Here is a 27931-nt window from a genome sequence, read left to right on the forward strand (position 1 = left end):
CCGCCGGCCCGCCGTGCTGGCCCCTGATCGGCTCGCTGCCGGTCTTGAAGTCGGGCTCGGGGGCCCCGCTCCCCCCGCACCTGCTGCTCACCGCCATGGGCGAGGTTTACGGCAGTGTCTCCAGCCTGTACCTGGGCAGCCGGCTCCTGGTTGTGCTGAATGGCTTCGAGATGGTCAGAGAGGCGCTGCAGCGCCATGCCGAGGTGTTCTCCGACAGACCTACCATCCCTTTGATCACCATCATAACCCAGCGCAAAGGTCAGACAGAGTGCCAGTAGATGACAGTGTACCAACTGGTTAAATAGAGACTGCCAGTGGATGACAGTGCACCTACTGATTAAATAGAGTGCCAGTGGACCTACTGATTAAATAGAGTGCCAGTGGATGAGGGTGGATAAGAGGGAACCAGTGGATGTGGTGTATTTAGATTTCCAGAAGACATTCGATAAGGTGCCACATAAAAGGTTACTGCACAAGATAAAAGTTCACCGGGTTGGGGTAATATATTAACATGGCTAGAGGATTGGCTAACTAACAGAAAACAGAGAGTCGGGATAAATGGGTCATTTTCCAGTTGGCAAAAAGTGACTAGTGTGTTGCTGCAGGGATTGGTGCTGGGGCCCCAACTATTTACCGAGTGTAATATAGCCAAGTTTACTGATGATACAAAGATGGGTGGGAAAGCAAATTGTGAGGAGGACACAAAAAATATGCAGAAGGATATAGACAGACTAAGTGAGTGGGCAAAAATTTGGCAGATGGAGTATAATGTAGGAAAATGAGGTTATCCACTTTGGCAGAAAAAATAGAAAAGCAAATTATAATTTAAATGGACAAAAATTGCAAAGTGCTGCAGTACAGAGAGACCTGGGGGTGCTTGTGCATGAAACACAAAAATTTTGTATGCAGGTACAGCAAGTAATTAGGAAGGCAAATGGAATGTATTTATGAAGGGTAGTCATGTTTGACAAATTTGCTGGAGTTTTTTGAGGATGTAATGAACAGGGTGGATAAAGGGGAACCAGTGGATGTGGTGTATTTGGACTTCCAGAAGGCATTTGATAAGGTGCCACATAAAAGGTTACTGCACAAGATAAACGTTCACGGGGTTGGGCGTAATATATTAGCATGGATAGAGGATTGGCTAACTAACAGAGAACAGACAGTCAGGATAAATGGTTCATTCTCTGATTGGCAACCAGAAACTAGTGGGGTGCTGCAGGGATCAGTGCTGGGACCCCGGCTATTTATAATCTATATTAACCAATTGGAAGAAGGGACTGAGTGTAATGTAGTCAAGTTTGCTGACATAGAAATATAGAAATTTGCAGTGCAGAAGGAGGCCATTCCGGCCCATCGTGTCCGCGCCAGCCGACAAAGAGCCACATGGCCCTTGGTCATCAGCCCTAAAGGTTACATATAAACCTATGAACAATGACGGAAAGGCAAAGAGCACCCAGCCCAACCAATCTGTCTCACTACAACTGCGCCCTCCCCCCTGTTTATACAGAAACATTCTACACTCCACCCCAACTGGAGCCATGCGATCTCCTGGTAGAGGTAAAAACCAGATAAAAATCCAGGTCAATTTAGGGAGAAAAAATCTGAGAACATTCCTCTCCGATCCATCCAGGCGATCGAAACTAGTCCAGGAGATAATCCTGGCCGTATTCTATTCCCTGCAGTACTTACCATTGTATTTGCTCCGTCCAACAAAAGATCATCCAGTCTAATCCCAATTACCAGCTCTAGGTCCGTAACCCTGCAGGTTACTGCACTTTTAGTGCCCGTCCAACCATCTCTTAAAAGTGGTGAAGGTTTCTGCATCCACCACCTTTCCAGGCAGTGAGTTCCAGATCCCCACAACCCTCTGCATAAAGAAGCCCCCCCTCAAATCCCCTCTAAACCTTCCACCAACCACCTTAAAACCATGCCCCCTCGTAATAGACCCCTCAACCAATGGAAATAGACCCTTACTATCGACTATGTCCAGGCCCCTCAATATTTTGTACACCTCAATGAGGTTGCTTCTCAACCTCCTCTGTTCCAATGAGAACAAACCCAGCCTATCCAATCTGTCCTCATAACTAAGATTCTCTATTACAGGCAGCATCCGAGTAAATCTGCTTTGCACCCTCTCTAGTGCAATCACGTCCTTCCTATAATACGGCGACCAGAACTGCACGCAATACTCCAGCTATGACCTAACCAAAGTATTATACAATTTAAGCATAACCACCCTGCTCTTATATTCTATGCCTCTGCCAATAAAGGCAAGAATTCCGTATGCCTTCTGAACCACCTTGCCTGCTACCTTCAGGGATCTGTGGACAAGCACTCCAAAGTTCCTTTGTTCATCTACACTATAAAGTGCACCACCTTAAAGTGACTTGGATAGGTTAAGTGAGTGGGCAAATGCATGGCAGATGAAGTATAATATGGATAAATGTGAGGTTATCCACTTTGGTGGTAAAAACAGAGAGACAGACTATTATCTGAATGGTGACAGATTAGAAAAAGGGGAGGTGCAACGAGACCTGGGTGTCATGGTGCATCAGTCATTGAAGGTTGGCATGCAGGTACAGCAGGCAGTTAAGAAAGCAAATGGCATGTTGGCCTTCATAGCGAGGGGATTTGAGTACAGGGGCAGGGAGGTGTTACTACAATTGTACGTGGCCTTGGTGAAGCCACAGCTTTGGTTTTGGTCTCCTAACTTGAGGAAGGACATTCTTGCTATTGAGGGAGTGCAGCGAAGGTTCACCAGACTGATTCCCGGGATGGCCGGACTGACATATCAAGAAAGACTGGATCAATTGGGCTTGTATTCACTGGAGTTCAGAAGTATGAGGGAGGATCTCATAGAAACGTTTAAAATTCTGACGGGTTTAGACAGGTTCGATGCAGGAAGAATGTTCCCAATGTTGGGGAAGTCCAGAACCAGGGGTCACAGTCTAAGGATAAGGGGTAAGCCATTTAGGACCGAGATGAGGAGAAACTTCTTCACCCAGAGAGTGGTGAACCTGTGGAATTCTCGACCACAGAAAGTTGTTGAGGCCAATTCACTAAATATATTCAAAAAAGAGTTAGATGTAGTCCTTACTACTAGGGGGATCAAGGGGTATGGCGAGAAAGCAGGAATGGGGTACTGAAGTTGCATGTTCAGCCATGAACTCATTGAATGGTGGTGCAGGCTCGAAGGGCCGAATGGCCTACTCCTGCACCTAGTTTCTATGTTTCTACCTCACACTTCTCGGAATTAACTTCCGGGTTGTAAATCTGTGGAATTCTCTGCCCCAGAGAGCATTAGAGGCTTGTCATTGAATATATTTAAGGCCGAGATCGACAGCTTTCTGAGCGATAAAAGGAATAAAGGGTTAAGGGGAACGGGTAGGGAAGTGGAGCTGAATCCATGATCAGATCAGCCATGATCTTATGGAATGGCGGAATAAGGGGCCGCCCATTTAAAACTGAGATGAGGAGAAATTTCTTCACTGAGGATTGTAAATCTAAGGAATTCTCTGCCCCAGAGAGCTGTGGAGGCTGGGTCATTGAATATATTTAAGGTGGAGACAGACAGATTTTTGTGCGATAAGGGAGTAAAGGGTTATGGGGAGTGGGCAGGGAAGTGGAACTGAGTCCATGATCAGATCAGCCACGATCTTATTGAATGGCGGAGCAGGCTCGAGGAGCCAAATTGCCTACTCGTGTTCCTATTTATTATGTTCTTATGACAGTGTATCAACTGGATAAATAGAGTGTGCCAGTGGATGACAGTGTACCTACTGGTTAAATAAAGAGTGCGAGTGGATGACCATGTGTCAACCCGGTTAAATCGAGAGAGTGCCAGTAGTGACAGTGTGCCAATCAATTAAAGAGAGAGTGGATGAAATACAGCGGACTATTTTAAATATATATATATTTAAATGGACATATGAAGAGGTGAAATTTCTCAACAAAAAAGTACAATAGTCCAATCTTCTCAGCAATTAATGACTTGTTAAAATTGTAATCTCATAAAGCCTGCATTTTTAAAGCTGCTCGTTCCCTTGATTTTGTTAGTGGGTTTGTAATTAGGGAAAACAACTTTTTTTTCTTTTAATAGGAGAATTTCATCCCACTGTCATTTGAAGTTATGTAATTTTAATAAAAATAGTCATAAAGAATCTTAGAAACACAGAAACATAGAGATTTACAGTGCAGAAGGAGGCCATTTTGGCCCATCGTGTTTGCACCAGCCGACAAAGAGCCGCACGGCCCTTCGTCAGCAGCCCTAAAGGTTACATACAAACCTATGACCAATGACGGAAAGGCAAAGAGCACCCAGCCCATCCAATCCGTCCCACACCACTGCAACACCCCTTATACTAAAAACATCTACACTCCACTCCAACTGGGAGAGGCAAAAACCAGATAACATCCAGGCCAATTTGGGGAGAAAAAACCTGGGAAAATTCCTCTCCGACCCATCCAGGCGATCGAAACTAGTCCAGGAGATCACCCTGGCCGTATTCTTTTCCCTGCAGTACTTACCATTATATCTGCGCCGACCAACAAAAGGTCATCCAGTCTAATCCCAATTACCAACTCTAGGTCCGTAACCCTGCAGGTTACAGCACTTTGGGCCCAAGTTTCCACAGGATAAAAAACGGGCGCCCCTCCGAGCTGGGTGCCCATTTTTCGCGCCTAAAATGGCGCCAGAAAAACAACGCGCTATTCTCGAGCGCTTTGCAGCTCCTTGTCTGTTTGACGCGGCGCCCAGGGGGGCGGAGCCTACACTCGCGCCGATTTTGTACGTGGGAGGGGGCGGGTACTATTTAAATTAGGTTTTTTCCTGCTGGCAACGCTGCGCGTGCGCGTTGGAGCGTTCGCGCATGCTCAGTGTGAAAAAAACATTGGCACTCGGCCATTTTTGTAGTTCTTTGTAGCTGTTTAATTTTTGAACATTTTTTAATAAAAGCACATTGCCATCAGCACTGAGGCTTCTTGCAGCCTTCTCACTGTCTCCTTCCCCCCTCCCCACCCTCCACGGCAACAAACGGCGGTTTCCTCCCCCTCTCTCCCATCCACGGCGGCAACAAATCGCTGTTTCCTTCCCCTCCCTCCCCTCCGCGGCGGCAACAAACCACTGTCTCCTTCCCCTCCCTCCCCTCCGCGGCAACAAACGGCGGTTTCCTCCCGCGGGAACAAACGATGGCTGAAGCACTTTCACACAGGTAGGAAGATGGTTTATTTAATCTTTTCTTTGCTTATAAATGTTTATTCAGGTTGGATTTATTTGTATAATATTTGTAGAAGTATAAATAAGGATTTATTGTAGAATTTAATGAGTTCCCTTCCCCCCCTTCCCCCCCTCCCCCCCCCCACCTCGTTCTGGACACCTAATTTGTAACCTGCGCCTGATTTTTTTAATGTGTAGAACAGGTTTTTTCAGTTCTACAAAAATCTTCACTTGCTCCATTCTACTTTAGTTTGGAGTACGTTTTCACTGTGGAAATTTTGAAATCAGGCATCAGTGGCTGGACACGCCCCCTTTTGAAGAAAAAATTCTGTTCCAAAGTAGAACTGTTCTACCTGACTAGAACTGCAGAAAAAAAAATGTGGAGAATTGCGATTTCTAAGATAGTCCGTTCTCCACCAGTTGCTCCTAAAAATCAGGCGCAAATCATGTGGAAACTTGGGCCCTTTAAGTGCTCATCCAACCATCTCTTAAAAGTGGTGAGGGTTTCTGCAACCACCACTCTTCCAGGCAGTGAGTTCCAGATCCCCACAACCCTCTGTGTAAAGAAGCCCCCCCCTCAAACCAATGCGTATAAGGTGGCCAAGGTTAATGGGAAAATGGAAGATTGGGAAAATTTTAAACGACAGCAAAGAATGACTAAGAAAGCAATAAAGAAAGGAAAGATAGATTACGAAGGTAAACTTGCGCAAAACATAAAAACGGATAGTGAAAGCTTTTACAGATATATAAAATGGAAAAGAGTGACACAAGTAAATATTGGTCCCTTAGAAGATGAGAAGGGGGATTTAATAATGGGAAATGTGGAAATGGCTGAGACCTTAAACAATTATTTTGCTTCGGTCTTCACAGTGGAAGACACAAAAACCATGCCAAAAATTGCTGGTCACAGGAATGTGGGAAGAGAGGACCTTGAAACAATCACTATCACTAGGGGGGTAGTGCTGGACAGGCTAATGGGACTCAAGGTAGACAAGTCCCCTGGTACTGATGAAATGCATCCCAGGGTATTAAAAGAGATGGGGGAAGTTTTAGCAGATGCATTCGTTATAATCTACCAAAATTCTCTGGACTCTGGGGAGGTACCAGCGGATTGGAAAGCAGCTAATGTAACGACTCTATTGAAAAAAGGGGGCAGACAAAAGGCAGGTAACTACAGGCCGTTTAGTTTAACATCTGTAGTGGGGAAGATGCTTGAAACTATCATTAAGGAAGAAATAGCGGGACATCTAGATAGGAATAATGCAATCAAGCAGACGCAGCATGGATTCATGAAGGGGAAATCATGTTTAACTAATTTACTGGAATTCTTTGAGGATATAACGAGCATGGTGGATAGAGGTGTACCGATGGATGTGGTGTATTTAGATTTTCAAAAGGCATTCGATAAGGTGCCACACAAAAGGTTACTGCAGAAGATAAAGGTACGCGGAGTCAGAGGAAATGTATTAGCATGAATAGAGAATTGGCTGGCTAACAGAAAACAGAGAGTCGGGATAAATGGGTCCTTTTCGGGTTGGAAATCAGTGGTTAGTGGTGTGCCACAGGGATCAGTGCTGGGACCACAACTGTTTACAATATACATAGATGACCTGGAAGAGGGGACAGAGTGTAGTGTAACAAAATTTGCAGATGACACAAAGATTAGTGGGAAAGCGGGTTGTGTAGAGGACACAGAGCGGCTGCAAAGAGATTTAGATAGGTTAAGCGAATGGGCTCAGGTTTGGCAGATGGAATACAATGTTGGAAAATGTGAGGTCATCCACCTTGGGGAAAAAAAACAGTAAAAGAGAATATTATTTGAATGGGTGAAATTACAACATGCTGCGGTGCAGAGGGACCTGGGGGTCCTTGTGCATGAAACTCTTTTTGGATCCCAAAAAGTTAGTTTGCAGGTGCAGCAGGTAATCAGGAAGGCGAATGGAATGTTGGCCTTCATTGCGAGAGGGATGGAGTACAAAAGCAGGGAGGTCCTTCTGCAACTGTATAGGGTATTGGTGAGGCCGCACCTGGAGTACTGCGTGCAGTTTTGGTCACCTTACTTAAGGAAGGATATACTAGCTTTGGAGTGGGTACAGAGACGATTCACTAGGCTGATTCTGGAGATGAGGGGGTTACTTTATGATGATAGATTGAGTAGACTGGGTCTTTACTCGTTGGAGTTCAGAAGGATGAGGGGTGATCTTATAGAAACATTTAACCTAATGAAAGGGATAGACAAGATAGAGGCAGAGAAGTTGTTTCCACTGGTCGGGGAGACTAGAACTAGGGGGCACAGCCTCAAAATACAGGGGAGCCAATTTAAAACCGAGTTGAGAAGGAATTTCTTCTCCCAGAGGGTTGTGAATCTGTGGAATTCTCTGCCCAAGGAAGCAGTTGAGGAATGTATTCAAGTCACAGATAGATAGATTTTTAACCAATAAGGGAATTAAGGGTTATGGGGAGCGATCGGGTAAGTGGAGCTGAGTCCACGGCCAGATCAGCCATGATCTTATTGAATGGTGGAGCAGGCTCGAGGGGCTAGATGGCCTACTCCTGTTCCTAATTCTTATGTTCAAATCCCCTCTAAACTTTCCACCAACCACCTTAAACCTATGCCCCCTTGTAATAGCCCCCTCCACCAATGGAAATAGACCCTTACTATCCTCTATGTCCAGGCCCCTCAATATTTTGTACACCTCAATTAGGTCTCCTCTTCACCTCCTCTGTTCCAGTGAGAACAAACCCAGCTTTTCCAATCTGTCCTCGTAACTAAGATTCTCCATTTCAGGCTGTGTCCTAGTAAATCTCCTCTGCACCCACTCTAGTGCAATCATGTCCTTCCTATAATACAGTGACCAGAACTTCACGCAATAATCCAGCTGTGGCCTAACCAAAGTATTATACAATTTAAGCATAACCTCCCTGCTCTTATATTCTATGCCTTGGCCAATAAAGGCAAGCATTCCGTATGCCTTCTTAACCACCTTATCCACCTGGTTACTTTCAGGGATCTGTGGACAAGCACCCCAAGGTCCCTTTGTTCATCTACACTATTAAGTGGCCTACTGCTTAATGTGTATACCCTTTCCTTATTAGCCTTCCCAAAGTGCATCATCTCACACTTCTCTGAATTAAATTCCATTTGCCACTGCTCTGCCCACCTGACCAGTAGATTGATATCCTCCTGCAGCCCATGACTTTCCCCTTCATTATCAACCACACAGCCAATTTTAGTGTCGTCTGCAAACTTCTTAATCATACTTCCTATATTCAAATCTAAATCATTGATATATACCACAAAAACCAAGGGACCCAGTACTGAGCCCTGCTGAACCCCACTGGAAACATCCTTCCAGTCACAAAAACATCCATCAATCATTACCCTTTGCTTCCTTCCTCCAAGCCAATTTTGGATCCAACTTGCCACTTTGCCCTGGATCCCATGGGCTTTAACCTTCATGACCAGTCTACCATGCGTCACCTTGTCAAAAGCCTTGCTAAAGTCCATATATACTGCATCGTACACACTACCCTCATCGACCCTCTTGGTTACCTCCTCAAAAAATTAAATCAGGTTAGTCAAACACGATCTTCCCAAACAAACCCATGCTGACTGTCCCTAATTAATCCTTGCCTATCCAAATACAGATTTATCCTGTCTTTCAGGATTTTTTCCAATAATTTTCCCACCGCTGACGTTAGGCTGACAGGCCTGTAATTACTTGGCCTATCCCTTTTTCTCTTCTTAAACAAGGGTACTACATTAGCAGTCCTCCAATCCTCCGGCACCATGCCCATATCCAAAGAGGACTGAAAAATGGTCAAGGCCTCTGCTATTTCCTCTTTTACTTCGCTCAACAACCTGGGATGCATTTCATCCAGGTCTGGGGACTTATCTACTTTCAAAGCTGCTAAGTCCCTTAATACTTCCTCTCACTATATTTATTTCATCCAGAATATCACACTCCTCCTCTACAGCAGTATCTGCATTACCTCTTTCCTTTGTGAAAACAGATGCAAAGTTTTTGTTAAGAACCCTACCAACATCTTCCGTCTTATCACAAAGATTACCTTCATGGTCTCTAATAGACCCTACCCTTTCCTTAGTTACCCTCTTACTCTTAATATATTTATAAAACATCTTAGGATTTTCCTTAATTTTACTGGCCAAGAATTTCTCGTGCTCTCTCATGGCATTCCTAATATCCTTTTTGATTTTACCTCTTATCTTTCTATATTCCTCTAAAGATTCTGAAGTAGTCAGCCATTGATATGTGACATAAGCATCCCTTTTTTTTAATCCTCCCTAGACATTCAAAGAGCTCGAGAATTATTTTTCCCAGCTTTTTTCTTTAAGGACACATGTTTGGCCTGAACTTTTCGGATCTCCTCCTTGAATGCATCCCACTGTTCCGACACCGATTTACCCACAAGTAGCTGTTTCCAGTCCACTATGGCCAAATCACTCCTTAACTTTGCAAAATTAGCTTTTCCCCAATTCGGAACTTTTATTCCAGGCCTATTCTTGTCCTTATCCATAACCAACTTGAATCTGACTGAATTATGGTCACTGGCACCCAAATGCTCCCCCACTAATACCCCTTCAACTTGCCCAGCTTTTTTCCCCAAAACTAAATCCAGGACCGTCCCCTTTCATGTTGGGCTTGCTACATACTGACTAAAAAAGTTCTCTTGAATGCATTTCAAGAATTCCGCAACCTCAACACTAAATTTATCCCAATCAATATTTGGATAGTTAAAATCCCCTACTATTACTACCCTATGGTTTTTAGACTTCACAGCAACTTGCCTACATATTTGCTCCTCTATGTCCCTCCCACTGTTTGGGGGTCTATAATATACTCCCAGCAGTGTGATCGCCCCTTTTTTATTTTTCAATTTGACCCATATGGTCTCAGTTAATGATCCCTCTAACATATCATCCCTCCTCACCGCTGTAATAGTTTCTTTAATCAGTACCGCAACCCCCTCCCTTTTACCCCCCCTCTCTATCTTGTCTAAAAATCCTGTAGCCAGGAATGTTAATCTGCCAAACTGGCCCCTCTTTCAGCCATGTTTCTGTAATGGCTTTAATATCATACTCTCAAGTGTCTCACTGTGCTCTTAGCTCATGCGCCTTATTCACTATACTTCTTGCATTAAAGTATATACCATTCAGCACAGGAAGACCTCCTTGCTTACTACATACTAAGCCCAGTTTCCTCTGTCTTACAGATTCGCTTTCTATATTCTTGCTATCCAACTTCTGCTTTACTTCCTTCCCTTTTGAATTCGTTCTCCGGTTCCCGTTTCCCTGCCAAGCTCGTTTAAACTCTCCCCAACAGCACGAGCAAAACTCCCCGTGAGGATACCGGTCCCGGCGCTGTTGAGGTGCAACCCGTTCGATTTGTACAGGTCTCATCTCCCCCAGAAGTGGTCCCAATACCTCAAGAATTTAAAGCCCTCCTACACCAATTTTCCATCCACATGTTCATCCTCTCTAACCTTCTATTCTTGTACTAATTAGCACATGGCACCGGTAGTAACCCGGAGATTACTACCTTTGAGGTCCTACCCTTTAATTTTCTTCCTAGCTCCTTAATTCTTCCTGCCGGATTTTACCTATGTTGTTGGTCCCGATATGGATCTCGACCTCTAGCTGTTTACCCTCCTGCCCTCCTGCCTCCCCGCCCCCCCCCACCCCCACAAGGATGCCCTGCATCCGCTCTGTGACATCCTTGATCCTGGCACCAGGGAGTCACATCTACGGCCGCAGAAACGCCTGTCTGTTCCCCTAACTATAGAATCCCCTATCACTAGGGCTCTTTTGTTCTTCGTCCCTCCCCACTGTGCAGCTGAGCCACCCGTGGTGCCTTGGAATTGGCTCTGGCTGCACTCCCCAGAGGCACCATCGTCCTTACTGATACTCAGAATTGAATATTGGTTTGAAAGCGAGATGGACTCATGGGGGGACTCCTACGCTACCTGCCGAGCACACTTGCTACGCCTGGTGGTCACCCACTTCCCCTCTACCTGCACGCCTTTAAGTTGCGGGGTAACCACCTCCTGAAACGTGCTATCCACGTATATCATTCCACATTTCAAATACAGACAAAGGGAATAATGTTTTCCAATTTATGAACATCTACATCGCCACCTGACTTCTGAACAGTTCTCCAAGATGTTTGTGCACTTTTTATGTAGTATGCTATTTGATCATTGGCTGTTCAGGGAGTACTTAAGAGAAGAAAGGAAAGAAAGAGTGAAACAGAAAAGGAACAAAAAGTGACTAAAAACAACAACAAAGGAAACTGAGGGAGAAACGATTGCATTGCTTGTTTTTTCTTGCAAGCTGAGCTTTTCCTCTCAGCTTTGCCACCATGGGGAGGTACTAAGTGGAAGAAAAGTATTTCCTAACAGGGAAAGGGAGAAACTAGAAAGAAGGGTCATTCCTAGTGGCATTCATGTGCCTCTGCTCCTATATATGCAGGAGGTCTGAAATGAGAACAGAAAATGCCAGAAACACAGTCAGCCTGCCAGTTCTGAAAAGACTATTAATGGTTGCAGCAGAAAATACTTGACGCTTCAATTAAATAGCACAATTGAGGCCACGAAACACGAGAACAGTGAGCACTGATCACATAAAAAGGCAAAAAAAACTGGGAGGTAGAGAGATAACTCAAGGAGAGGTCCTCAAAAGGACAAAACAAAAAAAAAACACAGCAAAAGCCCCTTCCCCTAATCAAAAAACCCAAATCGTAAAAAAGAAAAAAAAAACTCCAGTGGCCTCCCCACAAAGACCTAAAGGGGAAAAAAAGTTGCCCTCACCCACCTCCTGCTTCACAAAGTATTGACTGGTTCCTGAAAAATCAAAATTGATAAAGCCTAGCGCTGTATAAAATCACAGGGTAATTTACAGAACAGATTAGAATCAATTTCTTGTGAAACTAATTCTGTAATGACTTGGTGTAATTGTTTGAAGACATTTTGTTTCGCAGTACTGTACTGTGGGGGCAGATTCCAGTCATAGCTTGAACTATTGCTCCATCCAGTAGACAAACGAGTCACGAGCCATGTCACTGCTCAGCCTTGTTGCTGAATGTGGTGTCTTTCGGAGGCTAGCTCTCCTGTGGTTACATAAAAAGGGTGGAAAGTCTGCCTTGTCACACAGCATTGTGGCTTTGATCAAAGAAGCAATTGGGAGAGGGTGAAGGTGTGGGGATGGTGCAAAGGCCAGTTGGAAATAAAGGATGTAACATTGTGCTGTCGATAGAATTATTTTATTTTGTGCCCCAGGATGGAGTGTTAAGTTTTTGGGCCCAAGTTTCCACACGCGCCTAGAACGGCGCAGTCCCGACCTAGACATCCGTTTTTCGCGCCACAAAGTGCGCCTAAAAAAATCCTCGGTATTCTCCACCTCCCTGCAGGTCCTCTGGTCCTCGGCGCAGCGCAGCACGAGCTGTGGGGGGGGGCGGAGCCAGGTCCCTGCGCTGAAAAAGTGCCAGGACCTCTGCACATGCGCGCTACAGTGGGCACGCAAGTGCAGTAGCTCCAGGCGCCGAACTGTGTGGGAGGGGCCCGAAGCACGCAGCCCCTAGCCCTGGCTGAATGGCCTCACTGGGGCTGCGTGAATAAGGCTCCTCCCACGGCCAGCTCCTGCTCCCCCCCCGCCCCACCCGGACCAGACCCGACACTCGCTCCCCGCCCCCCCCCCGCCTCCGGACCAGACCCGACACCTGCTCCCCCCCCCCGCCTCCGGACCAGACCAGACCCGACACCCACTCCCCGCCCCCCCCCTGCCTCCGGACCAGACCCGACACCCGCTCCCCCCCCCCCTGCCTCCGGACCAGACCAGACCCGCCCCCCCCCCCCCCCCCCCCTGACTGACCCGACTCGACCCGCGCATCTGTTCCCTCGACCCGACCCGACCCGCGCTCCTGTTCCCGACTCCCCGACTGGACCCAACCCGCGCTCCCGCCCCCCGACCCGACCCCCCCCCCCCGCCACTGGACCCGACCCGACTCCCGCTCCCGGACTGGTTCCAACCTGACCTCCCCCCCTTCCTCCCTCCCTCTCTCTCTCTCTCTCTCTCCCTCTCTTTCTCTCTCTCTCTCTCCCCCCCCTCTCTTTCCCCCCCCGACCCGAACCGAACCTCCCCGACCCGACCCGACCCAACCCAACGCCACCTACCTGTAAATCTGGTGCTGGGGACGGGCCCTGCCCGAAGTCTCGGGCTGGCCCGTTCAGCCTTCGGTCCCAAAAGGCCTGCCTGAAGCACTTTCACACAGGTAGGAAGATGGTTTATTTAATCTTTTCTTTGCTTATAAATGTTTATTCAGGTTGGATTTATTTGTATAATATTTATATAAGTATAAATAAGGATTTATTATAGAATTTAATGACTTCCCTTCCCCCCCCCCCCCCCCCCCACCTCGTTCTGGACGCCTAATTTGTAACCTGCGCCTGATTTTTTTAATGTGTAGAACAGGTTTTTTCAGTTCTACAAAAATCTTCACTTGCTCCATTCTACTTTAGTTTGGAGTACGTTTTCACTGTGGAAACTTTCAAATCAGGCGTCAGTGGCCGGACACGCCCCCTTTTGAAGAAAAAATTCTGTTCCAAAGTAGAACTGTTCTACCTGACTAGAACTGCAGAAAAAAAAATGGAGAATTGCGATTTCTAAGATAGTCCGTTCTCCACCAGTTGCTCCTAAAAATCAGGCGCAAATCATGTGGAAACTTGGGCCCTTCGGCTTTTCTCCTAATTTGCTCTCCTTCCAAAAGGATCTTTTCATAAGCAGACTGAATTTCCTGCGAATCAAAACCGGTGTGTTATTCTTGGATAACTTGGCACGGAACGTGATTATATAAATTTGGCTGACACTTCTGTGCAGTGCTGAGGGAGTGCTACATTGTCAGAGATGTCAAACTGAGGTCCTGTCTGCCTGGGTCCCACAAAACGATTTACGATTTGAAGAACAACAGGGAGCTCACCCGGTGTCCAGCCCTAAATTTCTGAAGGCAAAATACTGTGGATGCTGGAAATCTGAATTATAAACAAAAAATGCTGGAAATACTCAGCAGGTCAGGCAGTGAGAAAGAAACAAAGTTAATGTTTCAGATCTGTGACTTTTGTCAGATATATTTCTCAATCCAGGCCTGCAGTATTTTAGTGGAGTCAGAAGGAGCACTGCTGCACCGAAACAAAAGTATAAAGAAGTCACATGTCTTTGCAGGCAGCCTCCACCAACCCCTTTATGGTCCGCTGATTAGGCCACTGTAAACCCCGAAAAACTGAGTGGTGCATGCTCTACCTGGCGTATTTCGAGCAGGCTTCCAAACCAGGCATTAGGACCCTAATTTGCATATTCAGTGTGCCTATCACCTGTTGCAGGTAGATGTTCTGGACATTTGGACGCCACTGGCTTCCAGTGGAGTTTAGGGTAGGGGTTTGAACACAATTTTCCGTTCACAAAATTGGGTGCGATGAGGACCAATTTCATCCCCGCTGTTTCCCCAAATTATTCCCAACATGCAAGGGACAAATTACATCTATCAACACCCTTTTAAAAGATATCAGATAATAAAAGTTTTGCACAATCCACTCTTTCTGATGTCATGGGCTACCTTTAATAAATATTGATGCCATTCTTGAAGTAACTCCATCTGCCTCTCAGCATGTGAGCCACTTGTGTCTGAACTGACATGTTGTCCAGTGTGAGGTCAGTCTCCTGAGCTTTAGCTAGTGCAGTGCAGTGCACCCTATACAGGATCCCATGATCAGGTGTATTCTGCAAGATATTTTGTAGGGATTCCTCTGACCCCTCACAATTTTGAGCCTATGATTCCTCCATATGGAAAGTTCTTCATGCCGAGCAGATACCATATGCTTCCTTTTAGAAAGGGAGGATGAATCCTAAATAATCACCCGTAGTTGCTGTTATGCCCTGACAACAAATTTCAAGGCTGCACTGAAGACAATCTGAGAGCAGCTTGCATGTCCACCTTCTTGGTCAATAATGGGGCGACCCAAGAAAGGAGAAGAGAAAATGGATTAACAACAACAACTTGCATTTATATAGCGCCGTTAATGTAATAAAATATTCCTAGGTGTTTCACAGCAGCGATTATCAAACAAAATTTGACACTGAGCATGTAAGGAGATATTAGGCAGATGACCCAAAGCTTGTAAAAGAGGTAGGTTTTAAAGAGTATCTTAAAGAAGGAGAGAGGTAGAGACACGGAGAGGTTAAGGGAGTAAAAAGAAAATCAGGGGTGTGCAAGGTGACAGAATTGGAGGAGCACAGCGATTTCGGAGGGTTGCACGATTGGAGGAGACTACAGAGATAGGGAGGGGCAAGGCCACAGAGGAATTTGGAAACACGGATGAGAATTTTAAAATTGAAGCGTTGCCAGAAAGGGAACCAATGTCGGCCAGCAAGCACAGGAATGTGTGTCTTGGTGCGACTAAGGATACGGGCAGCAGAATGTTGGATGAGCTCAAGTTTACGGAGGGTGCAAGGTGAACATCCAGGAGGTCAGCCAGGAGAACATTGGACTAATTGAGTCTAGAGGTAACAAAGGCATGGATGAGGGTTTTAGCAGCAAATGAGCTGAGGCAGGAGTGAAGATGGATGATGTTACATAGATGGAAATAGGCAATCTTGGTGATACTCAATCATAGTTTTACTATGTACGCTGTAAAATGCTGTGAGTTTGCAGTTATAAAACACGTGCTCTGTGGTATGAACAGTTATTTGTAGATTTATCATACTTTAGAATCTGAAGGTTACTGAGTTTGGCACTATTGTATAAGCTGGAAATAATACTGATGATGTCCCATGATCTCTAGTCACACGGTGTCATGAATATTACTGGAATTTTAATAGGTCTGGTATTACTGTACCAAAACAACACAGTACAGGTATAATGGAATTGTTAACTGTTGCGTGATGAGCTACTGGAAAACACTTCATGATTCATGATGTTGGGAGGCTTGTAACTCACTTGTCGTCCTGCCTGTGAATTGACTCTTCTAAATCATTAGTGAATATTTTCTCAAGGCCTGTTGGTCAGCAATTCTTCGTGTATTAAAGAGGAAGTGTATTCAACTGAAAAGTCAAATGTTATAAAGGGGAGGTATGTGTACTGTATACTTAATGGTCTCAGTTGGCACTTGTTCCTGTGTTTTACACTTTAAGCTGTTTGAGCACAGTTTTACCATTTTGGGTAGGACACTCTGCTGTAACATGAAATCCCACTCCAGTGATATGATTGTCGATTGCTGGGAACAACCTACTGTTCTCATTCATAGTGTCATTAAAGAAGAGCATTTTTCACAAAATGTATGTCCGAAGTTCCCTTTAAACAGCAGTTTTGAAACAGAACATAAAGAATTGCAATGAGAGATACTGATCACTGCACAGGCATCTGGCTTCAGAACGTTTATGGTTATGTAACCATTTAGGAGAATACAAGTGTTCTTTAAAGTAATAAATAAGTGTTTGTGTGTGATTATTTTCAGGAATAGTCTTTGCGCCATATGGCTTGGTCTGGAAGCAACAAAGAAGATTTTCCCTCTCAATTCTGAGACACTTTGGTTTTGGGAAACTTGATCTAGAGCCTAAAATCATAGAGGAACTGCAATTTGTGAAATCAGAGTTTTTGAAAGCAGTGGGGACAGCCTTCTCTCCTTTCCATGTCATTAATAATGCTGTGTCTAATATCATTTGCTCAATGTGCTTTGGGAAACGGTTTGACTACGATGATGAGGAATTTAGAACCATGCTGAGTCTGATCGTCCGAGGGATGAAATTAGCATCAAACAGCCCTGCAATGCTCATCAATATATTCCCTTTACTTCAGTATTTACCCTTTGGGCCTTTCAAGGAGGTTGCCCAAACAGTAAGAGATGTAACCTCATTCCTGAAAAACATCATTGCTCAGCACCGAAAGACAATGGACCCTGAAAACCCACGTGATTTTGTTGATTTTTATCTGAAAGAAGTAGACCGCGAAATACAAAGAAACCAAAATACGAGCTTCAGTGAAGATTATTTATTTTATATAATTGGGGATCTCTTTGTAGCAGGGACAGACACGACATCCAACACTGTGTTGTGGGCCATCCTCTTCATGGCTGCGTATCCGGAAGTTCAAGGTACATAACTGATTAGACCTGCTCAATAAAGGGGATCATCAGGGTAAGGTTTGTGTGCAAGTAATACAGTGATTCTTTTCAACGCATATAAAAACCTGCCCAACTCATTTTTCCTCGGGTGATGATGGTCCTTTAAATATATAATAGTAAGTATCCAAAGGTGGCACAGTGCATTGGCACTCCTCTATGCCATGAGTTACATGATACACTTGCTATTTTTCCCATAAATTGTTTTCAAACTCTGGAGCAGAAATCTTAAAATGAACATTTGTTGTTTCCGAAAGAGAGGGGGGAACAATAAAAGAGTGAGCCAGATACTGACTGCTCGCGCTCTGCTATTGGCTTACTCGGAAGTGGCATGAGTGGAGTCCAAAGGTCACTGCCATCTTTTGATGAGGGAATGATATGTGACATGGGGAGCCTTACAGAACAGAAGAAAACTGCATATATTTTCGGAGCTAGGAGGGGGAGAAGATAGAAATTATTAGGAGTAATGAGGGAACTCCATTTAGATTTTTCCTAACCACTAAAGATAGGTTTGAGCGATTTATGACCATCACCTAAACTTTAATTGTAAATCTATTCCAAGAATATAACTAAGTTAATTTTTTCCTTCTAAAAAAAAAACATGTACGAGACCTGTAGGGCCCAGTTTTTAAGAAAATATTTTGTTGAGATTGGTGAGGGGACTCTGAGAAGCAAAGTGATGAATGGGAACAGATAGAAGAGCTGACAAGTTTTGGAGACTGTAATGGGACTGTGTTGACTGTCATGTCATGTCATGACAACAGAACTACAATGAATTGTCAAGCAATTTGCCCAGCAGTGTTGCATTTATTTTACTGATGTGCAGTCCCTTTTTAGAGACTTGCTTCTTTAAGAGCAAATATAACTCACTCAATTTCCAAACAATCCCAAATGTTATGCCCAAAGAAGATAACAATCACTCTTGGCTGTCCTAATTTAAGCTCTCAAACTGTTTGTCAGAGCCCTTCTAGCTGTTGGAAGCAGACATTTTGTGTAGAACTTACTCTTAAATCATCATGATGTTCTCCAGTAATGTCATGAGCTACAATGCTGCTCTCTGTCTACTTCCATTCATAATCTAACTGGAGCAGAATTTTATGACATACACAAATGTCTGCTCCCAGACTATCTCTAGTCAGGTATTCTAATGCAAGGTGTGATGGAATGTTCTGTAAACATGCCTTTAATTCCTCTTTTGGTAGAAAGCGTTCACAGAGAGATCAGTGCTGTTGTTGGTGAGTCCAGACCTCCTTCCATCAAAGACAAGCTTCACATGCCCTTCACAGTAGCAACAATAATGGAAATTCAGCGGATGACCACGGTGGTTCCACTTGCCATTCCACATATGGCATCAGAAACAGTTGGTAAGGGTGCTGCTGAATTAACAATTATTACACAAGAAAGTTTAAACATGTGCTGCTAAAGGTATTGAAAGATCCACCAGATTTTATGCTGGAATGGGGACAGAGTTAACTAACTAATGTTCTATGTGCCACACTTTTACATTATTAATCTGACCATAACTGAGTAGATACAAACAAAATGACGATTACAAGACTGTCTGTCTCTCTCACTCTCTGGCCCTGCTTTTAAACACCCCACCCCCCCAATCCCAGACGGCAGAAAACAGATGGATTGGGCAGTTAAAGTGAAGAATGCCCCCTCTGATGCTGCTGCCTTCTCGCCATGTCCCGATATTAACCTGCTCCTTTGAGCAGATGAGCGGGACATCCGCTGGAAGATAGCAAGGTCCTTCTTTAAATGTGCAGATCATAAGGATACCTTGCAGCCAATGTTCCCTGTAAGCCGTGTTTTGCTCTGTGTAGTCTGTTTCTATTAATGTGCAGTCCCATTAAATTTCTGCACATGCGTGGCATTTACAATGTCGCTGCGTGGGACTCTGCAAATGTCTGCGTGGCTGCCCGCGTACAGCTTAACAGGAACATTGCTTGCCGCGCCCTCCCCCAATTCCATGATTGTGACCAGAAACATCCCCCCAACACCACGTGACTGCCAGGACCGATCCCTGGCAATGGCCTCCTGCCATCAAATTCTTCCTCCCACCCACCACCCAGGAAGTAGATCTATCCGGGTTTGGGCCGGAGAAATGTTATGGAAATGAAGCCCGGCCATTAAGTTTCTGGGGGGAGGTCAGACAATGGAATAACCCTCAGGCACATCATCATCTAGTCTACAATATATTTTAAAAAGATACGATAGTGCATGGTTCCCATGTGTAGTGCATCACACTTCCTGGACCATGCTTTGGGAGCACTTTTTGGTTGTCTGAAATAAGAGCAAATCATAACTCTGTTGCAGATTCATCTATAACTGTGAGGCCCCCAAATATCTACCAAACCTAAAACAACCAATCAGGTTGATTGAAATATTTTAAAAATCATTACAATTACCATTTTTTCAGTGATTGGAGTTTCTAATGTCCAAATTTAAAGTATTTAACATAAGATATAAGAAGTAGGAGCAGGAGAAGGCCATCTGGCCCCTCGAACCTACAATATAAAAATACATGTTTCAAAATAATTAAACTTGCCTATAAAGATATGTTGAGCCTTTTTATAGCTTCATTAACATTTTTACTTCAGGGCCTCAGCCTCTCCTTAAAGCTTAGGCTTGAAGTTGATATTTTTCCCCAGACTATCGCTCTTGTCAGAGAGATGGCAGTCTGAGCACATGATGAACTTCCCATCATGTATCAGTGGGATAACTGGTATTTTGTTCAATGACTGAAAAAGTTATATTTCCTCAGTGTGGGAAATAATTTTTGAATTTCTTTCTAAATTACTTGAAAACTAGCTGCTTAATGAATTTTTCAGTTATTTTTCAGCTCAGAGTGACAGACAGAGAATGCATGATATTCATTGTCTTAACATTTGTTTCTCCAAAAAACAAATTCATTTTGGAATCTTCCCAAGTAAACTCAAAAGGCCTGAAATTTGGCACCTTATCGCCGGCTACTAAAGCTGGTTTTGTGGGAAAAAATGGCATCCGCCTCACTTCCATCCACTTCCGACGCGGGCTCTGCTGGATGCCATATTGGTGAGGGCAAAAAAAAGGGGTTGTTTACCTTTGTCTGAAGCAGGCTTTAGGTCATTAACATATTCAAATAAGGGGCCTACCTCTTACAAATTTGGCTTGCGTCTGAGGCAGCCAGCGCCAGTGCTGACTGTCTCCGGGAAATCAAATGCTAAACCTCCCTGACCTCACACCCTCTCCGATCTCTACCTGATGCTGAACCCGACCTTCAGGCCCTCAGATTCTGGCCCTGACCTTCCCGCAATCCTGGCTCCGACTTCCAGGCCCTCCCCTAGAGTTCTTGCATGGCGTTCAGTGCCGGGCTGACTGCCACAATAATACTAATCAGCAGACAGCACCAAAATACCAGCACTGTCTGTGATCTTTTTATGGGAGCAAAGTCTGTTTTCAGGCCTTATCGAATTTCTAGGCCAAAGGCTTTAATTACCATTACGTATGTCTCCTTGGTAGATAATGTGAACATTTTAATTAATTGCATCTGTACTAACTATTTATCAACATGCAGTGGGTTAGCAAAATAATCTGCTTCTTGTATTCTAATTGCCCAATGCCCAACTCCCATCTCTTCTCATTTCTAACTGCCAGCTGTTCTGCCCACAATCGACCCTTCACACTGCTCACACAGCTCTCAACTGCCCCAATACTAACCACACATCTCAATTACTTATTAGTCCCATACTCCATCTTCCCCCAAATTCTCCTTTCCTAGTTACTCTCTATCCCATAAAATGTTCACTTGCCCTAGCCATGAACCCAAATTTATCATCCCATACCCTACCCCAATTGCTCATTATACCAACCGCCCGCCCCCCCCAATATTCACTGCTTCCTCTATTACTCATTACTCATTATGCTTTACTGCCTCTTCACTTCTCACTTCCCTGCTTCGCCCAAATCCTCATAAATAATTCAACAATGTCCCAAAACTATACACTGTTACCTACAATGCTCACTTTGAGCATCTTGACTGTTCCCACAGCCCCTCTTTCCTAAAAAATGTATCTATTAATTTATCATAATGTTACATATGACTCATTCCCATTTAAACAGTGTCCTCCAACTTCTGAAGTGCAATGCCACAGGAGATCAATTAGTAATATATTAAAAACCATTTTAGCACCCCATATATTATATTTTGTTACAATCTTAAAATGCTGTGTACTTCTCAGATGCAAAAGGAAACTGATAAGCAGATTTGAGTCTCTACACTTCCCTGACCAGACAACAATTAAACTTTTAATGCAGTACCCGTACTAGTATCTGCTAGTGTGTGCCTCATATGAAACACAAAAGACTGATGTGATTTTTGTTGCTCACTAACATCCCATAGTGGTGTCATTAATAAAGCCACGTTTTAAACAGTATGGAAACCAATCTAGGACTAGTACCTTTACTCCTAGCAAGCATTGAACTACTTGGAACCACTCCAAGATACATGCGGCCATCTCATTCCCAATATTACAGGAACAGCAAAAGAGGGAAGCAGACAACAAAATTGGGGTAGGAAAAAGAAAAAAAATCTAAAAGCCCTCAAATACATTTAAGAAAATGTAAAATATGTACTGAAACCAGAAATAACCAATTTTAATTTATAAGTACCCTGTATATGAAATGTTAAACAGACAGGGTCACAGAAGATGGGACTAAACAAAAATCAGATGGAATTCAAGTTCTCTCTCTCATGTATGATGTTAATTTGTATTTTACTTTTTTCCAGACTTTAAAAATTATACTATACCCAAGGGAAGTATAGTGGTTGCAAATCTGTGGTCAGTGCATAGAGATCCAAGCATGTGGGAACAACCTGATGAATTTAATCCTTCACGCTTCTTGGATACAGATGGAAATATTGTGAAAAATGAAGCATTTATGCCATTTGGAATAGGTAGAGTTCATTTTTGGATGTAATATTCTCCTTTAAACATTTTTTTTAAATTCTGTAATTTGAACACACTGCCATCTGTCAGTTAAGGTGGACATCCTGTTTATAGTCACCTGTGACTGCTACTCCAATGCTCAATGCTTGGAATTGGCATGAGAGTTGCAAATAGACAGACACCTCAGTAGCTACATTTAAGATATCCAGACTTATCAATGTAGGCCACCATATTGCAACGTATGCCCTCAGCTACCTAGGTAGGCCCCGTGTGTTAGTATTCTCTCCCGAAACCTCTCTACCTCTCTCTCCTCCTTATAACCCATCTCTTTGACCAAGTTTCTATTCATCCTTCCCAATATCTCTTTCTTTGGCTTGGCTTCCATTTTTTGATTGCACCTTTATGAAATATCTCAGGACGTTTATCCATATAGCACGTTATTATTGTTTGAAATATCTGAGAATTTATTGTAAATTCACCATATGTCACCCTAATTAGGAAGCTCATAGTCATGAATTATACACCACAGAAGGAGGCCATTCGGCCCATTGTTCTGTGCTGGCTCTTTGAAAAAGCTATCCACAGGGGCTTTATCCTCTTTGAATTTGATTATTTAATATTTCCCTTTTATTTTAAATGGTTATATTATTTCTAATTTCATCTTCCGCTGTCATGTCTACCTGACCCATCTCTGGTAAATACTGAAACACAGTAATTATTTAATATTTCTGCCATTTTTCTATCGCTGCCTGTGATTTTATCTTGTCCATCCCTTAGTGGCCTAATTCCCATCCCGACTTTACTTTTTAAAAAATTTGTGCCTGTATAATATCTTATTATTTTGTTTTATGTTACTTGATAATTTAATTTCATAGTTTCTCTTTTCCTTCCTAATTGTTTTTTGATTTCTCTCCTAATTTCTGTATTTTCCCTTGTCATGCTCTCCCCTGCTGTCCATGTACTTAATGTATGCCTCTTTCCTAACGCTCAATTTTTCCCTTGTGTCTTTATTCATCCATGGTGTCTCATTAGTGTTTAGTTTTCTCTTGTTTTGTTAACTAAATATATTTTTCCTGGACTCTGTTGTCCACCATTTAAAATGTTTCCCATTGCTGTTCTACATCATTGGTTGTCTATTTTAATTTCCAAAATTCGATTCTAAGCCCCTTTATTATCCTGGTCTTTGTCATGCTTATTGTCTTCTCAATTATTATTTCAATGTGCATTAATTTATGGTCAGTATTGCCTAGATGTTCCCCTACTTTTACTTCTCTTATCTGCTCTGGTTCATTCCCCGTTATTAGATCTAGTAGCAAATCCTCCCTTCTTACATACTGGGTTAGAAAGGAGTCCTGTACACATTGTAGGAACTCCATTCCCTTATCCCCTTTAGCTACCTCTTCTGGCAAATTAATTTTGTGGTAGTTGAAATCTCCCATGGTTATTTTTCTATGTTTTTTACTATTTCCCTACTTTGTTTGCATATTTCTTCCTCCACCTCCCTTCCACTATTAGGTGCTCTCTTCACACGTCTCTGCATCAAATTTAATTTGCCATGTGTCTGCCCATTTCACCAATCTGTCTGTGTTCTCCTAAACTCTGCTACTATTATCCTCACAGTGTACTACATTTAAAGTTTTGTAAATTATGCTCTCTATACCCAAGTCCAGGTCATTGATATATATCAAAGAGAAAAGTGGTCCCTACTCCTGGGGGACACCACTGTATACATCCCTCCAGTCTGATAAACAACCGTTCACCACTACTCTCTGCTTTCTATCTCTTAGCCAATGATTGCTTCAAAAGCTGCATTTTGAAGGGGTTGGTGATTTTGGAATAAATACTAATGATTTGGTTCTGCAGAAATGGAGTGGTATTTTCATTGTACATCATCTTAATTTATGTTTTTAAAAAAAAAGCTAAAAGAAAAAAACCAAAACTATCATCCATACTTGGCAGTAATATCACTTTAGGATGTGAATTCAAGACTCCTCTCATGGGATGTGGTATAAAGCAGTCCATTACAGAGAAATAATGGGGACGCCTCAAACCAGTCCAAAATTTTAACATCGCTGTACTCCTTTCAGTTTCAGCAAATGAACAGCTGTGTGTCTTTAAAATGACTGAGTTTCATTTAATCATCAAGGAAAATGTGGAACCAGGCCTTGTTCCTGTATTTTAAAACTTGGGTGCTTTTCTCTCCCTTTCTTGCTGTCGAAGAAATGTTAAGGTATAGGACTATCCCAGTTTTCCGTACATCCATGCCTTTGTTACCTCTAGACTTGACTATTCCAATGCACTCCTGGCCGGCCTCCCACATTTTATCCTCCGTAAACTTGAGGTCATCCAAAACTCTGCTGCCCATGGCCTAACTCGCACCAAGTCCCATTCACCCAACAACCCTGTGGTCGCTGACCTACATTGGCTTCCATTTAAGCAACGTTCTGGAAGTCCCTTCCTAAACTTTTCCGCCTCTCTTTCCTCCTTTAAGACGCTCCTAAAACCTACCTCTTTGACCGAGCTTTTGGTCATCTTTCCTAATATCTCCTTATGTGGCTTGATGTCAAATTCTGTTTGATAATGCTCCTGCGAAGCAACTTGGGATGTTTTACTACGTTAAAGGCGCTATATAAATACATGTTGTTGTTGTAACTGAGTATTATAGGGGTAGGGTGGGGATGAATGATCCTATAGTCTTTTTTCCTGTAGGGAATGCATTTGCCTATGGATAGTAGTCGTGCTGTGTTATGGTCCATGTCCGTTGTATTTTAGTGGAGCCGAGACACAGACTCCATGCCACTAGTGTCACCACTATAGTTGCCAACTGAACAACATGGGACACGAGTAAAATCAGAAGGGTATATCCACATTTCATCACTCTGATACAGCACATTGGCCCGGATTTTTCAGTCAGTGGCAAACGAACAGTGCTAGCCACTCATTACACTTATTCTTGCCCACAGACCTTGTGAGCTTTTACATGAATTTGGTGTTATTAGAGAGTCAAAACAATGCGATGTCCTCTACAGGGGATCTGGAACCTGTGTGAACTGGGGAAGCAACGGTGTGTCTCGTGACCCAATCGGACTGTAGAATTCTTACTGAGACACGCAGTCAAACCAGGAAATGTAAGTTAGAATCGTTAATTCAATGTCAAATCATGCACAGAAAGTGAAACAAAGGGACAGAAAGAAAGATTAGATAGAGAGAGAGAGAGGAGATAGAAAGAAAAATCTCCAACAATAATTAAAATCTGAAGGAATGAGACTTTGCAGTTATAAAAGTTAATTTTCAGTGCCAGAGAGGTTGTTTGGCAGTAATTAAGACTTATCACATTGTTAAAAATTCACTTATACTTGAATGGACAAATCCCTTTTTTTCTGGCATGTGTAGTGGACAAGTACCGCAACTTCACACTCTTCTATGCATTTGACTGCCAATTCTCTCTGCGACATACCAGTATAGCACAGCTTCTGGAGGAGCAGGGCAATTTGGACAGTACCTGATTTCCACGTTTAACTGTGCATGTGCTTTCTGAAATACTCTAATAACGATGAGCGCGGATTTCTACTGCAAAAATCCAGGCCATTGAGTTTGTGAGAGTGATCCTCAATTAACGTATTGGTTGTGGCTGACAAAGTTAGCAATTACACTTTGGACATCGTGGCCCCCCGACCTGTGAGAGAACAGCTCCGCAGATCGGGCTATAAAAGAGCTGCTCCTAGGATTTTGAGATGGGCGACTGGGTGACGTCATCAAAATCCTGGTCGCCGTTTTGGAGCATGGTCAGGAACATCGGCAGGGCCCAGGTACAGAGGAGTGGGAAGGTCGGGGCGGAGGAGCGGTGAGTGTTTGTGACGGAGGTGCGACAGATGAGGGTATGGGGCCCAGAAGAGCCGAGGGCCCAGGGGCAGCACGGGCCAGCCCACACTGCGATATGTGTGCGCACTAGGTCAGTGCAGCAGAGCAGGTCTTCAGTCATCTTGGTTAACCCTTGCCACTGGACCAAGCCCGTGTGGTGGCTGGTGTGTAACGGTCACCACACGCTAAAAAAATCCACGCGCAGGCATCTTCCACCCCCTCAATTGGAGTTCAGGACTGGAACATCGAGTCCTTCATCGAAACACCTGTGAACTCATGTGGAAGCAAGTCATCCTCATTCGAGGGACCGCCAATGATGGATAGAGAAAAGTGGGCTTTGAGCTTTTGGACATAAAAAGTGATGAATTTGACAGATTGTTTTGTTTTCTTCACCTGGTTATACAGTTGATAGAGAACAGTTATAAAAGAAATTTGATGCATTTCAGCAGAGATGGGAATGGAGCTACATTATAATACGCGTGTGACCAGGAATGATGCTGTGTTATGATACAATTTCAATGTGTTTAATATTGATCAGTTCTGTTTCTTTGATTAGGGAAACGGATCTGTATGGGAGAACAGATGGCAAAGATGGAGCTCTTCCTTATCTTCAGCATCCTCCTGCAGTCATTCTGCTTCAAACTTCCCAAAGACTGTGATGCACCAAACATGAGTGGCCAGTTTGGTCTCACTTTGTCTCCACATCCTTTTAAAATCATTCCGGTCATACGATAAACTACTTGTTGGAACGGGTCACAGTGTTCAAGGCTTAGAATCAGCAATAGCAAAAAAGAAAGGCAATATCTCTCCTACACTCCCTAGATATTATGACCATCATAACTCCATGACAGTCAGTACTATGTTGACAGTTTATTTTGCATAAGATGCCAATTTCTAGCTTGTCTCCTTTGTTTGCACTGCAGTATCCACAGCTCAGATGTCACTAATGGCTTTACTTTGTTGCTGCCTTCAATTAACAAAACAGCTACAAACAATACCAGAAAGCACCCAATCTCACTCCAGGAGGGAATATTTATTGTTCCTGTGCAAAATATGCTCAAACAACACTAGACAATTTCCTATTTTCTGTATCATGTTGGATCTGACATCTGTACTTAAGACACTTAAGATTGCATCATCCGCTTCATTTTATATATTTACTCTTGAAGACTGTCTACAATTTGTAATGAACACATGGAACAAGCAATGCAAACAATTCAATATGAATACAGTTTTTATGCCTTTGTGAACATTATTGAATAAACATTGAATGATGAAGCCAAGGAAAGACATAAGCTCATGTAAATGAAAATCACTGGGCTGAAGGGTGAAGCATATTTTCTATTGTATTTACTGTTTTCCATTTTACTGAAGGAAAGAAATGCCAATTAGCTAAAGAGCCAGTTGCTGTAGATTTTTTTCACTTGGAAAATCATTCTAGCTAAGTGGCTCAGGACCATGGCTTAAGAAGATATGAATTCTAGAAAAAGTATGCAATATACAAATCATGATGGCGAAATTAGGCTCCACAGTGCCTGTTTTTTGGGCACTACGAGGCCCCTTTAAGGTTCTGAAGTGGCGCACGTGCACTTCTGATGCGAAGCGCTCCGGACACCATATTGGTAAAGGGGTTAGCGCGGGCATGCACCCAACGTCCACCAGAAGTATGCAAAGCAGAGAGATCATGATGTCAATCAGCGTGCAACGCCAGCGTCACGGACGCCATTTTGAAACC

The 27931-nt window shown here is 43.5% G+C and overlaps 1 protein-coding gene across 2 annotated transcripts; it reads left to right on the forward strand.

The window, feature by feature from the left end:
• On the forward strand, positions 1–27677 carry cyp2u1 (cytochrome P450, family 2, subfamily U, polypeptide 1). Of its 2 annotated transcripts, XR_011592996.1 has the most exons (6): positions 1–258; positions 16742–17377; positions 18607–18768; positions 22176–22343; positions 25365–25463; positions 26753–26821. XR_011592996.1 is itself a non-coding variant. In XM_070878189.1 (5 exons), the coding sequence occupies exons 1-5, from the start codon at positions 96–98 to the stop codon at positions 26929–26931; spliced, it is 1308 nt and encodes a 435-aa protein (XP_070734290.1). In that variant the 5' UTR covers positions 1–95; the 3' UTR covers positions 26932–27677. The 2 variants fall into 2 exon arrangements, 1 of the variants encoding a protein (XP_070734290.1); XM_070878189.1 differs by lacking the exon at positions 25365–25463 and having other exon boundaries at positions 26753–27677.
• Positions 27678–27931: the final 254 nt, after the last annotated feature.

Source organism: Pristiophorus japonicus, chromosome 4, assembly GCF_044704955.1.
Source record: "Pristiophorus japonicus isolate sPriJap1 chromosome 4, sPriJap1.hap1, whole genome shotgun sequence".
NCBI lineage: Eukaryota > Metazoa > Chordata > Chondrichthyes > Pristiophoridae > Pristiophorus > Pristiophorus japonicus.

Coding starts and splice junctions, on each gene's coding strand:
- cyp2u1 (XM_070878189.1), top strand. CDS start 96: ATGGGCGAGGTTTACGGCAGTGTCTCCAGCCTGTACCTGGGCAGCCGG. Junction 259..16,741: donor CATCATAACCCAGCGCAAAG/GTCAGACAGAGT, acceptor GATTATTTTCAG/GAATAGTCTTTGCGCCATAT. Junction 18,769..22,175: donor TATGGCATCAGAAACAGTTG/GTAAGGGTGCTG, acceptor ACTTTTTTCCAG/ACTTTAAAAATTATACTATA.